The sequence below is a fragment of the Aspergillus terreus genome, genomic scaffold (genome assembly GCF_000149615.1).
Source record: "Aspergillus terreus NIH2624 scaffold_9 genomic scaffold, whole genome shotgun sequence".
NCBI lineage: Eukaryota > Fungi > Ascomycota > Eurotiomycetes > Eurotiales > Aspergillaceae > Aspergillus > Aspergillus terreus.
Genome location: NT_165932.1, coordinates 584516 through 599445, shown reverse-complemented (window position 1 = coordinate 599445; position 14930 = coordinate 584516). Strand labels below are relative to the sequence as shown.

General features: G+C 51.2%; 7 protein-coding genes across 7 annotated transcripts; 4 read left to right on the top strand and 3 right to left on the bottom strand.

Annotated features, from left to right (window-relative positions):
* Positions 1–1638: 1638 nt before the first annotated feature.
* ATEG_06466 (uncharacterized protein) lies at positions 1639–3017 on the bottom strand (the record flags this gene model as incomplete). Its single annotated transcript, XM_001215644.1, has 3 exons — positions 1639–1709; positions 1894–2224; positions 2304–3017. The coding sequence occupies 3 exons, from the start codon at positions 3015–3017 to the stop codon at positions 1639–1641; spliced, it is 1116 nt and encodes a 371-aa protein (XP_001215644.1).
* Positions 3018–3520: 503 nt separating this feature from the next.
* ATEG_06465 (sugar transporter family protein) lies at positions 3521–5252 on the bottom strand (the record flags this gene model as incomplete). Its single annotated transcript, XM_001215643.1, has 4 exons — positions 3521–4644; positions 4700–4892; positions 4946–5119; positions 5172–5252. 4 exons carry the CDS (start codon positions 5250–5252, stop codon positions 3521–3523), a joined length of 1572 nt encoding a protein of 523 aa, XP_001215643.1.
* Positions 5253–6413: 1161 nt separating this feature from the next.
* Positions 6414–7519, top strand: ATEG_06464 (uncharacterized protein; the record flags this gene model as incomplete). The annotated part of the gene is made up of 2 exons (XM_001215642.1): positions 6414–7105; positions 7156–7519. The coding sequence occupies 2 exons, from the start codon at positions 6414–6416 to the stop codon at positions 7517–7519; spliced, it is 1056 nt and encodes a 351-aa protein (XP_001215642.1).
* A 33-nt stretch (positions 7520–7552) lies between these two features.
* ATEG_06463 (glycoside hydrolase family 18 protein) lies at positions 7553–8950 on the bottom strand (the record flags this gene model as incomplete). The annotated part of the gene is made up of 1 exon (XM_001215641.1): positions 7553–8950. The coding sequence occupies one exon, from the start codon at positions 8948–8950 to the stop codon at positions 7553–7555; it is 1398 nt and encodes a 465-aa protein (XP_001215641.1).
* Positions 8951–9649: 699 nt separating this feature from the next.
* On the top strand, positions 9650–11076 carry ATEG_06462 (LysM peptidoglycan-binding domain-containing protein; the record flags this gene model as incomplete). Its single annotated transcript, XM_001215640.1, has 2 exons — positions 9650–10118; positions 10166–11076. 2 exons carry the CDS (start codon positions 9650–9652, stop codon positions 11074–11076), a joined length of 1380 nt encoding a protein of 459 aa, XP_001215640.1.
* Positions 11077–11589: 513 nt separating this feature from the next.
* Positions 11590–13111, top strand: ATEG_06461 (uncharacterized protein; the record flags this gene model as incomplete). Its single annotated transcript, XM_001215639.1, has 3 exons — positions 11590–12106; positions 12154–12266; positions 12311–13111. 3 exons carry the CDS (start codon positions 11590–11592, stop codon positions 13109–13111), a joined length of 1431 nt encoding a protein of 476 aa, XP_001215639.1.
* Positions 13112–13589: 478 nt separating this feature from the next.
* Positions 13590–14831, top strand: ATEG_06460 (uncharacterized protein; the record flags this gene model as incomplete). The annotated part of the gene is made up of 2 exons (XM_001215638.1): positions 13590–13877; positions 14748–14831. 2 exons carry the CDS (start codon positions 13590–13592, stop codon positions 14829–14831), a joined length of 372 nt encoding a protein of 123 aa, XP_001215638.1.
* Between the last annotated feature and the right edge of the window lie 99 nt (positions 14832–14930).

Sequence of the window (14930 nt, the reverse complement as noted above, 5' to 3'; positions counted from 1 at the left end):
TGAGCTCTTCTCTGAGGACAGGACTGGAATCAATGGGAAAAGACAATTGCCTATAAGAGTCACAGAGAAATTTGACTGTCTTGCAACATTACACCATATCTGATGTTGTCAAGCTACCTGATTTCATAACCGCAATTTCATGCCTAAACTACACTTACGCTAGTGCTCATGCATAGGGCCGGGACGACATTGTACAGGAGGAACTGCTCGATTTAGGCCAGTACGAAATTTTTCAACTGGGGACAGTATGACAGTTGCCATAGCGCTGCAATCAAGGCAGATGCAGGCAGGAAATTTCGATTGTTTCCCGCTCTTTCTTGCTCACTATCAACAGTTCGCAATGGCATACGCTCCACACCCACAATTTCTCATAACCCTCTTTCGCGAACTCTGATTCATAAGGCTCTAAAGGAGGGAGGGCTCCCTCTGGCTTCTCCAGATTTTTATTGGCCCACTCTAGCCCCATCTGCTGAGCTCCACGTACCATATCCTAGAAATGCCACACGTACCCGCGTGACCCGTTCGTCAGTCTAAATAACAACACCAGAATGAAAGCTAGCAACTTGGTTAATAAGAACCTTGCCCTAGTTCTAGACTGTTATCCACATAAGTAGCAGGGCAGCCCGACGGTGCTGGCCTGCCTCAAGAATCGGATCCGATGTACTAGGCCGCATACTGGGCCCAGTGCGTCACTTAGGTAGACGCTAATATGTGACGATACATGAAGCAGAAGATGGCCGACCAAGACTATTACAACAAAGAGTGCTTGAGGCCTTGGGTCTTGCATTCACTGGCCGAGTGGCATGCTGCATTGAAAAGCACCGATCAAGCTGCTTGCGGACATCCTTCCAGTTCAGACTTCCGTGCGTCTATTTCTTTCACGGTGTACTCTAAGGAAAAGACGATTGGTGCCAATATGCTGGAAGCTGTGGGATTCTGGAAACCGCTTCGACCACTGAAGGTTGTGGCTGGGTTACATATCCGTTTGTCGGGTCAAACACCCAGTCAAGCAGCGACTCTCATGAAGATAAATTCATGTTCTGGAAAGGAGGGCTATGTAGTCCTTGCAACTTGAGTACTTGCTGTCTCCCAATCGGGAGAGTGCTTCCTGACCAACTCCGTCCCTGCGAGACTGTCTGTGCAAGCCTCTATCTTGCTGCAGCTGGCGACTGTTGCTGCAATAACTTCATAGGCTTTTGAGCTCACGCTCCTTTTTGTATCAAGCGTCCTGTTGGGGCTGTATAAAGCGATATCTGAAAAGATAAGGTCTTAGGTCAAGTAGTCCGGAGACAAGAGGACTTTATATATGGCTGTGGATTTCATTAGAAAACGGTTGTTATTAATATCAAAGGCCGAGTTGATCACTGACTGTACTATTCCTAAGTGAAATGGTTTGTATATAGTATAGAATAATTCACCTGGCTGTCTTACACACGTATTAACTCTACAACCCTTATTTAACATCATGGTTGATTCACGCATTGTACTATGACAGCTGACTTCTTCTACTATTGAATAGTGTTCTTGCAATGCCACAGCCGAAGTCCATGAGACAGCGCGAGCATTGAAATATGGAAACCCGATGTGATCTTCCTCGAATCTATGAGAACATTCATTCTAATCCTTTGACCACCTTGCCTACGGCTCGTCACTTTGGGTTGCCATCAGTCTATTCTCAGGCAACCCACCGTACTCATACCAACATGTAGCTACTGTGAATAGGTAGCAATGTCCCAATTATGTTAAGCCTTGTCAATAATATGACAAAACGAAATGTGACAATTACTCTCGAACAACGTGATTCCATATACATGACGCAAATCCATACCAAATACATATACTAAGCCCAAGCAGGATGTGAACAGTGATAGCACGCCGAACGACAGGACTTACATTCCCACCACCAGGGGCCAGACGATGAAAGCGTCTTCTGGCACCCAGTGCAAGCCAAGGGATGCTGTCGGACAAGTTGGTCTATCTGGAGCTGATCTTGCGCTTCGAGGACTTTCTCTCGTTTCCGTTGGTCCATGGCTACACACAGCTGGCAAACCTTTACTTCAACTGGGGTATCATAGCCGCAGCCCAGCTTCCGCTTATGATACCTACTGTTGGACCCAGTGACGGCCCAGTGGCGGTCGTAGAAGCAGTTTGTGCAATATGGCGCGCAGCGTTCAAGGTGCGTGCGGACTGCGGATTTACCAACAGTCACGGACTGGCTGCAGTCCTGCTTCGAATGTTAGTGTCAGTCTGGAGGGCCTGGTGGCGCGCGGGATGTATACGTCGCATATGATCATTTTGCACACCATGCACTGTGTTTTGTTCTCATTGCAGGCATTAGTCTGGAGGTTCTCCAGTGGGATTTGTTCACTGGTATTTGTGACGAAGATCTCCGGTAAAGCCTGCTGCAGGTGGACGAGGTCCACGTAATGCAGATAGGAAGAGATGCGTCCCAAGGCTCCAGCTGGGAGTTTCTGCTTGATTCTTGACTGCTTTCCAATTGTGAATCGATGCTTCATATGAATCGAGCTTGGCAACGTCTTTGAGCGTCTTCCTCGCTGCAATATCTGCTGGATGATCCTGTAGATGGTTCGGAAGGCAAACCGAGACACTGCTATGGGGGTCCCTATTCTTGTCTTGTTGTAATTGCCACGACGCTCGTCTCTTTTCCGTAAAATGCCAATGTAGCCGAAGTAAGCGGTAAAAATACCGCAGATGGAGTACATGATTCTGTACCCCCGAGTGAGACGAGATTTAAAGATAGACGGAGATTTCACATACATCACAGCAATGGCAAATGACCAGCGCTCTACCATCCTCCTACAGGAACGTTGGAGAGACCAGTCACTGATGGTGTCAGTATCTCCCAGCCTCCAATACTCAACGCTCCTGCAGCCAGCCCTGCTGTGTGGGATAAATCTGGACTGCAGCACGACACCAACCGCGAGGGAAATGGACAAGGCGATGTCGACAAGCCCGAAAACAAGGATATACTGTCGTGGGACCGGACAGGTGAACATGGTGGCTGCGTTCCAACCGACAAGCACATATGCCTACATCCGTTGGTATTTGTCGAGTGTCTTTATCTTGGAGAAGCCATACCGTGATATCGACCGTCTTCATTCCGTGTAGGAATACCATTCCATTACTGATCTTGCGGAGATAACCCGCCTGCAAGAGCAACGGGTTCATGTCGGAATTTGTGCTCAATCGAATACCGGCAAAGATCCCGAGGGGGAGTAGACAGGCTATGCGAGGCCAGACCCACGGTGCGCTCTCCAAACCCATGTTGGGTTCTCGAAGTAGATCGCTATACAAAGACTAACGCTTGTAGCTCCATGTTTCGCATCACCAGTCCTGGCTTTGCAAGATAAATATCCATCACTACAGGAGAATTCCAGCCGCGTGGAATCAACGATGTCAGCCTGGCCTCGTATTCACAGTCATAAGGAATTGCGCCCCAGGCACTAGACATGCCAGCTAAACCGGTTGTAGCTAATACTCTCGAGCCTCGTAATCCTGCCTACTCGCCGAGGTGCTTGGTGCTCGCCTTCTCAACATCCGGGACATCACCATCATCAACTTGACCACCCACCTCCTCTCCCTTCAAGACCTTCTCCCTCCCGATAGTTGCCATATCAGCCCCATCCAGCCTCAGCTTCTCCAGCCGGTCCGCCTCCTCGGCCTCGGCTGCCCTCTCCTCGGGCGACATCTCCGGTCCCCAAAACAGGAAAAACAGAATGAACGCCCACACGCTGCCGAGGAAGATCCCCATCACCTTCCCGTAGTCGTACCGCTTCTTGCCCGCCGCGCTGGGCGGCAGGGGGAACCGCTCGCCGATGATACTCTGAATCGTGGCGGAGGCCGAGCTCCCCAGGTTCCCCAGCTGATACATCAGCCCGACGAGCAGCGCCCGCATCACCGGCGGGTTCACCTCCATGAGATGGATCGGGATGGGGCCCCAGACGCCGCCGACGCAGAACTGCTCCCAGAACACAGTAGCTACAAGACGCATGTCCCGGGGGAAGATGTATGCCGGCACGAGCGCGCCGCCAATCAAGCAGGTGCCCATCATGGTGAGCCGTCTGCCGAAGAAGGTGGAGATGTAGCCGAAGAAGTTGGCACCGATGAAGGCGCCGATCTGGCCGACGACGGTGATGATCGTGGTGTCGGAGGCGTCGAGCCCGACCTGGTCTTTCAGGAACGTGGGGTAGAGATCCTGCGAGCCGTGCGAGACGGAGTTGAACCCCGTCATCAGGACGACTAGGTAGACGAACAGGAACCAGTTTTCTTTCAGGGCGGAGCCTGACTCGCGCAGCCACGCTTTGAAGGTCGCCAGGCGGGTGGGCGGTGCTGACGAGGAGGGACCCTCGCTGCGAGCTCGTGCTTCGCGTTCGGCGACCATCACGCGGAAGTAGTTGGTCTCTGGGAGATACCAGCGGAACGCGATGAGGAGGACGGGCGGTCCAGCACCGAACCAGAACAAGCTGCGCCAGCCGTGGGAGGTGGTGGGTACGAGAGCGCGATAGAAGGCTGCGGCCAGGAGGTAGCCGACGGCGTAGCCCATCTCAAAACAGCCGGATAGAATTCCACGGGCGTCGTGTGGAAGGTCTTCAAGGGCCGTGGCGGCCGCCGGGCCAAAGAGACCTAGAAATGTCAGATATCTCGACTACAGACGTTGGTTGGTGGCATTGAAACGCACCTCCCATGGCAATGCCGTACAACGCGCGAACTCCTAGGAACTGGGATAGAGTATTGCAAAACCCCGAGGCCAGTTCCAGCACAATGAACAGCCCGAGGCACACAATCATGGGCCACTTGCGACCATACTGGTCCGCGAAGACGCCTGAAATCAGGGCCCCGACAGATCGAAGCATGAGTGTGATGGTGATGCCCTAACTTGCATGTTAGCTCCGTGCACCGCGAACACCGCAGGCACCCAACATACCCAGGTGATACTAGTGACCGACTCGTTAAAGTCAGCCGCAATCTCCGTCACCGTCATGGACACGGTGAAAAAGTCAAAGGCATCCCATGTCCAGCCCAGAAAACCGGCAAGGAACATCAGCCATTGATGGGACGTTAGGTCCCGGAGGACGGCGACAGGGTTCCGGATTTTATGCTTAAGGCACGCTTAGCATGGCTCTCGCAGGAAGATCTACCTGAAGACATACCCGAGGAGGCTTCAGACTGGTCACTCGAGTGATAATATACCGGCCGATCTGACTGGGGGAGTAGAACCACCCCAGAGCCATATGGTTCCTCATTATGATGGGTCTGTTCGCTTGAATTCTGTCTAACACAAGAGATCTGAACAGCGATGTCCCGAGGATAGACCAGTTCTTACATATATACCTCCTCAACAACCGCGGATGTTTGCTAGAATGCGGGGAGAGGACTGCACACCAACCCAGAGGAGGCAAACACCCCCATGCCAAGATCTGGGGATGCTGCTAAGCCTTTGGCGTTAATGGTAATGCTTGATTGCCGGAGTTGATGGCATGAGCGAATGTCCGTCCAGTGAAAGTCCTCATACTGCAACTACATAGTTTCGCATGGAGATAACTATCCCGCAATGACGCTGAACACCACAGTATCCAAAGGTACAGTGTATTTAAGAAGGACATGTACTTCGCAACAAGCTTAGGATAAGCATGCAGAAGAAGGGACAAGATGCGGAGAAGTGACGATCCTGGGGATATCTGGGAACAGACCTCCAGGGCACTATTGGCCGCAACCCCGCTCCATGGCTTTCGATAGCATCAAAGACACGGGATCTATAGGCTCGTTCGCTGCTTTGTACTTCTGCTGGCTTAGTTTGTCCCTAGTTGAAGCATGGAGTGAAGGTTGGTAGCGTGGGGGAGATTCTAAGCCGGGGGATTGTCGATGGACCTAGATCGACCGAATGTCCAGGGTCTTTAATCAGCTCCAAAGCGTGTAATTCTGGCCAGGTGCAGTCAATGACTCGGCTTGTGCTCTTTATTTTACCACCAGATCGTGATTTAAGTTGTCAAAACTTCATAATTTAACAACTCATCGCGGAAGAACAGGCCTCATCCAAGACCTCATGGAATGGAAGTCAAATCAAACAGTTCAGGACAATGACAGCCTAGTAACATACTGAGAATATCATATCTTACCATTACTTGTGAAAGTCTACTCTAGTACCCAATTATTTGAAAGTAAATGTAGGTACTTATGATGGACCTCTGGGCCATCACTTCTACGCGATGAACGAAATGGTGCCGATGGAGATGGCCCCTTTAGAAGATGCAATGAGTTAGATTACAGTAAAACGAAAAAGAGTAAGAAAAAACAAATGGAATGCCGTTTCCAATTATTAGCGGTAACATTGGCACCGGCACCCACCGATATTAAAACCGCCATCCATCCTGGCTTTCTCTATTATTCACTAAATGGCAGACACTATTGAAGAATTTGCTCAATTAGAGCCCCTCTGGGACAAAGCAATACAATGCCCAGAGGATATATCCCTAGAGGAAAAACATCAACTGCTGGAATGGCCGCCGCTTGATGTGATGCAGGCCACGACTCAAAAGTACCTCGGGCAATCCGTTGAAAGCCTGATCCACAAAGCCGCCACCGACCCCAATTCTCTGACTTTTTCCGAATGTCGCCTCATCAACGATGACTTTCGTATCCTCAAGATCCTAGACCGCGTTAAATATGAAAATGATCGAGGAATATGGTTGCATGAGCGGCCTGATCTAAAGGCCAAACGGGAAAAAGCCCGTGCTGCGGTCCTCTCCCTGGAGGAGTCACGCGCTTTAAAGAACCTGCGAGACGTGTCCTACTTCGTTGAAAAGGCGCATTATGAGGAGAGGCAGAGGAGACGGGGACCGCAGAGACCGAGACACCTACCCCCAGAATGGATCCAGAACGTGATTGATAGAGATGATAAGAGCTGGGGCTACATATTCTATCACCACAAGGGACAGAAAGGCTGGGAGGAGTTCCAAAAGCAATTCAATGATCTTCTTGCGACGGACTTGTTGGTTCTCGGACTGGATCAAATCGGAAATTCCAAAGTGGCCGAATTCGTTGAATTTGAGGCCAACGAGCACGGAGAACTCAATTTTCTCAGAGAGTGAGTCGCTGCAAGACGACTCATTACAGATGATGCTGATTCCAACGTAGGGACTTTCGGAGACGTCGTGACCAAGGCCATCTCAGACCTGGCGTCCTCCCCAACGTCTTTTTCCTCGTGACAGACGACGCTCGTCTATCGTACAGCCAAGCCAACCGGGACAAGTTTCTCTGGGCAATCGACTCGGATTGGACTCGTGAGGGCGCCGACGAGGACGGGTATGATGGACGAGTCAAGATCAGTGCAGTCCAGGTGTTCTTCCGGTTCTACGAATTCATGTCGACACGGAGATTTACGCTGAAGGAGATCTGGCGCGATTTCCACCAAGTCAACGAAACACAGACATATCTGCCCGAACCACTTGTTGCTTGGCAGTTCACAAACTTGGACAAGCCTGTTTGGCCTGATCTCTAGATTCTATTTGATATTTCGCTCTATGATCGTGCTTCACGTTGGCAAGATAGTGTCGTCTACCGTAGCATCGTTTGCTAGAGCGACGAACTTGCGCCGAGCTGCGGTCTTAAGGGCCTGAGAGTATGCTCCGCTGGCGTGGTCATGGCTCACGGCCCAGACCATTAGGCCCCCTAAACATTGGCTGCGGGCGAAGTCTGCCTTTAGTTGAAAGGTGTCGACATCGTCGTATGCAAGCCACTGGTTGTCCCAGGTGGCCATCTTGACTGCGGCATTACTGTCGAGAATAGGGGTGAGATTGTTCCGCGCAACGATATCGTCAATTTCGGAATTCATCAATACCCCAACCTCGTAACTGCAGCGTTGTGCCTCTCCGCCAGAAGCGAACGGGCACCCAGGCGTGTTGCAGGACGGGTCCGTGAGTTGGAATGTTCTTCCGTAGAAGGCCATCCCCAGAACGACTTGCTGGGGCGAGATATCATACTGCCACAGCAGGTCCAGGGAGTCTTGGATCTCGGTCAAATTGGTATGTGCGTTGAGAGATTCGTCATTCCACGCTTCTCCCTTGCGATATGTACCATGCAGATCGTACGTCATCACATTGAAGAAGTCCACGTGATTTCTTATCCTCTGGATATCATAGTGTTGGAGATATTGATATGAACTGGGAAGGGTAATGCTCAGACCATCTCTCCCGCCAGTCTGGCTGAGAGCGGCCTTGAGGTTCTTCAAGAACCGGGGGAAATTAGCAAAGTCCTGCGGGCGACCACCGCGGTTCTCTGCCCCTGGATATTGCCAATCAAGATCGACTCCATCGAAATCGAAGGCAGTCATGAATTTCGTGAGGGATTTGATAAATGCCGTCTGGTTTGCTTCAGAGGCCGCTAGGTCTGTGAATGTGTGTTCGGTAGGGCCTGGGGAACTGTACATCGAACCGCCCAGGGCAATGAACACTTTTAGATCAGGATCACTTCTCTTGAGATCGGTGAGTCTTGTGAAGAGATTGATGTCAGCCAGCAGGCTGGGCCTAACCTCGAAGGTGTCGGGGTCAATCACAGCGTAAGCCACATTGATGTGTGTATAAACGCCTGGGGGGATCCGCTCGGGCCAGAATACATTGCATCGGCGTCGGATAGTCCAGGTTTCATAATACCCAACAACACGCTGTAGGCTGTGTGAGGACTTGTTGCAGGACGGTCGATAGATGTCCTCGACTCTAGGGGATTCCCGCTTATGTTCGACAGCATTTTCCGAACAAAATAATGCCTTCGACCAGTCGACCGTAAGAGCTGGTTCACCCTCCGAGACTCTGGCACAGCTGACGCTATTGGAGTTGCTTGTATAGCCATGAGCTGCGGTGTGGGATATAGAAAGCAACAATAATAAAACAGAGAATATGGCGCATCTCTGGGGACGAGAGGAGTGTATGCCCATGATTAAAAGATACCTCTGAGCCCTGAAGTCGGCTCAGTCCAGTCCAAAAGTAAGCAAAATGAGCGGTCTCCTCGGAGTATTGGTACCATTTGTACACAAAGCCCCTATTGCCAATAGCCGTACCCTCACATTTGCATCATTAATATTCCGATGACAAATGCAGGCTAACTGAGCGCCACAGGGTAACATGGACCGAGATGAACATGGAGAAAGGATAGAACTGTCTGGACATCTAATATCGCTAAGCACGCTTCAGGCCCAAAAGGGCGTAGCCGATGGGCCCCGGCTTTAAGCTAGCTAGACTTGTCTCAGTCCGCCATACACTAGCAATGTGGATATCTCGGGATGTATTTGCGCAACAGTCGAGATTTGAACGTCCAGAGTATTATTATATGGGCCATGAGAAACTATGCTCAGTGGTGTTTCTCTATTCCTACAAAGTCACGACCTACTGGGTCCTTGTATGAGGTATATAAGTCCATGCCAACCGAGCAGCTCCATCTGACTATCAGCAGCCTGAAAGCATGGACCGTGGTTGATTCATCTCTAGCTTATCTTGGCAGTCAGGAGCTAGAACCAATTGCGCAACTGTCATCTAGCCTCTATTTTACTTTGTTGGCCGTCTTTTAGCGGATTATTTGGATGTACTCCTGAACGACTGAGGCAAAGAAGGGATTTATTTCACCGAATACCCTCACCATGATACGGCCGCTGGTGATATTCTCATGTATACTTGTCTTCCTCGGATTGCTAGGCGCACTTTCAACCAGGGAAACAGTACAGGGGGTCTTTCGAAACTCGTGGGGCTCTAGTGACTCTACACATCAGAGCAAGTTTCCTGGCTTCACGATATACGAGCGCGATGACCTTCCCTCGACTTTCTCGGACGCATGCGTTGCTGCACTAACTGCTACTATCGACTGTGATCTTACCGTGTTCCGATTTGGAGAGCCTGCATATCATGGCACCTTGGGAAATGAAACGTTAACAGACATGGTCTGCGAGCAAAGCTGCGGGAAGTCGCTGGCCAATTGGTTTAACACTGCCGAAAAGAACTGCGATGGATCTACACTCTTCGATCATCCGGTAACTATTCCGGGAGGAAACATGTGGACTGGTTGGAATGAAACTTGCTACAAGGACCCGCAAACTGGTCAATACTGCAATGGTATGTCTCATGCCCTAGCCATCCGCATTGGCTAATTCAACTATCAGACATTATCAGCACCTTCACCCGCGTCGCCAGGGTTGAGCTCATGCCAAAGGAGGAGATGTGTTCCTACTGCTACAAGACAAAGCTTCAAATGATGCAGTCGAGCCCATACTCCTACTACAACAAGGTCTTTCAGCACAACCTTGAGGTTGTAATGAGAAACTGCGATTTCATCACCAGCACAACCATTCCCGAAGATCTCGCCCTCACTGCGTCCGAAGACGACCCCCTGTGCGTGTCCGGTAAAACGTACACCACGAAAGAGGGCGACACTTGCACATCTATTGCTCTCGAGTACTCCGTCTCATCCGCAGCCCTCTACATGGGCAACCAAGATCTCATCCGAGACTGTCAGCAGGTCGTCGTGGGTAAGGTCTTGTGTATCCCGCTATCCTGCGAGCATACCTACGTCCTGCAGCCAGACGATACCTGCTTTAGCATCGAGCGAGCGAACGGCTTTCCTCTGTTTGACCTCAGAGTCAAGAAGATTATAACTCTGCGCCAGTTAAACCCTTGGATTAATGCGTACTGCACCAATCTGCAAAGCACCGCCTGGGCCTTTGGCAGGGTCTTGTGTCTCTCTCATCAGGCAGGGGTGCTTACCGAGACAGATGTTGTCGCCACGTCTCACAATCCATGGGGCACAGAAAGTGATGGATACGGAAAATGGATGGTTGATCCCTCCAGGGATGCCACACTCGCAGAAGGCACTACGAAAGAGTGTTGGAAGTGGCATACAGCTCTGGAGGGCGAGTCATGCGCTCAGATCTGCCTGCGACATAAAATTACTAGCACTCTTTTTCTGGCTGCGAACCCGTCGTTAGATCCTGCGAATTGCACGGCAAGCCTGACGCCGGGAGTGACTTACTGTACTGCACCTCTGCATGGGTGGAATTATACGGCGGAAGGTTGATACTAGAATCATTAGCGTAATTGAGATAGGCTTAAGGCTGCATTTGTGGCTCATTATGCTAGTTTTATTTCCCAGGTACATTGTGTAGATGTGAAGCTGACTTTCTACGATTCATCTCTTTCCTAGGGTCCTCAGCTGTTTTCTGCCATGAATGAAGATTACAAAGAAAAAGATAGTAGAACATGGCAAGATGGGTGTACTCCTTAGATATGGTCTCACAATCTCCCAAACAACCGATCATTCTCAAGACTGGGTAGCCACGGCCAACAAGGCTCATTCATTCCAGCAGCCGCATAGCAGGCAGAAATGAAGTGCCATGTTCAAAAGGATCTGAACAAAAGCTAATCTCGTATTCACGTCATGGGGCTGGTTACGCCCCGGGCACAGAATACGATGGTGGCTCGGCGGCTAGCGTGTTGATAATGATCGAAGATCATATATATGGCCTTGCAAAACTGCACTCTCGTCTGCGTAGACTTGTCTACCCCCAAAACTCCCTGACAAAGCCTCACCATGTCGTGCTTGAACATAGCACATGTAGAATCTCTCCACAAAGCCAGCAATAACCAGATCACTGCGTTACTGCAGAAAGGCACCACCCGCTACAACACAAACAGGACCTCCACGAAGAAACAACCCACCATCCCATCGCCATCGCTCTTCCAGTCACTATCTTCTGCTAGCAACGAGATCGAGAAGCCAGGAGGCTTCCCCACCCCCAGCCAATGCGCAGTGCATCTCGAACTGCTAGAAGTGTTCCACATGCTGCGCAACAGGATCATCCACTCTCGAGACCTAGATACGGCGTTCGGGGTGGAACCGAAGAAACGAACGGTTTATCGTCGAATCCGGCGGGGCGAGCGCAAACACCCTGTTGAGCTCCGAGACCCAACGTGGGACGCCCGGAGGAAGGAAAAATGGCCGTATTATCTGGAGATTGCGGCCGGACGGTTCGACTCGTGGATTCGGGTGGTTGACGGCGTGTGGAAGGGGGAGCTGGGCTCTGGCATTGAGTTTCTGCCTCCCCTTGGTATGTATGTCGTTGATGCATGCGAGATGGGTGTTAATGCTCGGCAGACGTGTTGATGGTTTGGCATGCGTTTCTGCTGAATCCCCTTGATTTTGAACAGTACTGCAAGTCGAACAGTTTAGAATGCGCCAGGAACATTCCTTTTCCCTGGAAGCAAGTCGTAAGTTGCTAGCGCAGAGGATGGACCCGGCTGACAACAAGCAGCACGAAGCAATCGATTTTCAGAACTGGTCATACAGTCTCTCCGGCACCACCGCAGACTGGCTCTTAGCGACATGCAAAATGGAGCCAGATCTTTTCAAGGCCCTGGAGAAGGTAGGGCAGTCGAAGTCCCCAGCGCGGGCTGTACTATCTCGATATGGGACGGCAAGTACGAACACTGGCTTATCCAACTACCGCTCCTCCGACACCCATATCGATACTCGTGAGCTGGAATTCATCCAAGCCGTCGAGTCCGCCACTCTACAGTCCAAGCAGAACACGCCTCTGGTCGAGAACGTCAAACGCCAGGCCTCTTTCGTTGACAAGATGCACGCGCAGCTCTGGATATGCAGTCCCGCCGTCGCAGGGACTCTGTGTCGGGCGGTGGATCGGTACGATAAATTCGTGCAACTGTTCAAGCTCTACCCGGGCACCGTTCTCGTTCCGACATTGGACGTCGATCTGGCCTGGCATACGCACCAGTGTAGCGCTGCACTGTACCAGGCGTATATGGTTGAGCATACGGGGCGATTTATTCGGCACGACGATCAGTTTGGACAGAATGTTCTGGATACAGGGTTCGACACGACGCAGAAGTTGTTCTATGCGAGGTTCGGCGAGCGGTACCATCTCTGTCTGTGTTGGAACTGTGAGGCTATCGTGGATGGGCTGGAGGAAGCCGAGAAGGACGAGAAAGAAGTTGATGTTAGGGCTTTGGCCGAGGAGATTGGAGAAGAGGTGTGTTACTATGCGGCCGTTGAGATTGCTAAGCGAAAGGGACAGGATCTTCCTGTTCGGGATTAGGCACTGTTCAACAGTATAAGACGTCTCTCGGGTTTAGTAGTCTGTGTCCATCCATGCAATCTCATACTAGAGAATGATCAGTGCATGGTCAGACAAGACCTGTCTATCTTCGATGCAAAACACCACGCAGGACTGAGTGGCAGAGCGCCTAACATGACCTTTAAAGCCGCGCCATCATCGCGGATCTCATATCGGTTGTCTCTCATAGTAACTGCTTGCGCAGCCCGACGTCATCCATGTGTGACAAGCACTGTGGAATGCCAGGAGCATGGCTCAAGGATGTTGCTCAGCTCACATGAATCCAGAGGGAGAAAGGATCAAGGGATGAACCACATACCAATGACGACGACACAGACAGGAGTTCCTACGTGAATAACCCCGTCGTTCCACCGCGGAATGTAAACCTCACGATATAAAGCGCTCTCTCCTCCACTGATTACACCTGCACTACTTCCACACCATCTCCACTACCACCAACATGAAACCCTCCACGCTCCTCCTCACAATCTTCGCCTTCGCCGCCTCCGGCCTGGCAGACAAAACCTGCACGCCCAGCTTCGACTACTGCGCCAGCGACCTGACAAAAGACAAGGGTACCATCCCGTCCTCACACTTGTGGCTGCACCACGTTGCTAATATTGTATCGGATGCAGGCTTCACGGCAGACGACCTCAAGGCCGTCCTGAAGGGAACAGACCTCGCCAATGAGGATATCAACAACGTTCTCTTCCACTGCAAGAACCCCGGGATTGTTGGGCATCCTAAGGTGTGCAAGGGGGGATGCAAGAGCTCGGGGCAGGAGGGGAGCCATGGGTGTTAATGCCGTGTTTCAGGTATTGGCCTTGGGCGTCTCGTTTCAGAAACGGGGTGCTATCCTGCGTTATAGAAGGCAATCCATACATATTCATTTCGTCACATACGCATTCACCGTCTGCTGTCTGCTTCCGTACACACCCAGCCTTGTTGGAAGTCAATCCAGGGGTTCACATGGTCAAAGACAAGGATGACCGCCACACACCATGTCCATACTTCGGTAGTTCAACCCAGTCTAATGACACCAGCACCGCGCAGATCCCCGGTTTGCGGGGAAATATCGGGTCCTCCGGCATGTGTGACCCCAAATGTTGATCCAGGATCGGATCCTGCGGTGAACTCCTCGACTGATGTAACCCGATGCACCTTACGCACGCACTAACCACATCAGTACGCTGTAGACAGTCTAGGTGGTGACAGGATATGGATAGTACCCTACTCCATAGTTCCGCTGATCCTCGGCGGCGGGCGAGTTGATCGCCAACTATCGAGCGACTACACGAAACTATGGTACCCAACGGTAGACTAGTTTGCAGGTTAGGGTCGGGTCTGGATCCTGCGAGACAGGGGCCGAGGGATTCACATGCTATACCATATAGCGCGACTCTATTCCCGCTAGTTCGTAAGACGGGTTCGCGATGGGTTCGTATTGGTTTGCTCCGTCTACCGACTCCACGTGCAGGCGTAATCAATCTGCTGCGACGGCCTGCCTAGGCATGGATTGTCGTCTTGGAACCGCGGCTCAAGTGCCGAAGACGGTTCTTGGGGATGAGTCTGGAGACGCAATGTCTGAAGTATCAGCAACTAACTACATAGTGCTTAGCGTGTCGGCCCCGAATTCTGTTCCCCGGCCAAGTTTGTGTCTCACGATGCGGGGCTCCATACTCCAGACGCATCCATGGTCTGATGTTTCCAGTGGCGCAATGGGGACGAAGGCAGAAAGGTACGAATAAAACAATACGATAAATGGGTATCAAGAAGATAACTGGTTGATTGTTCATACATT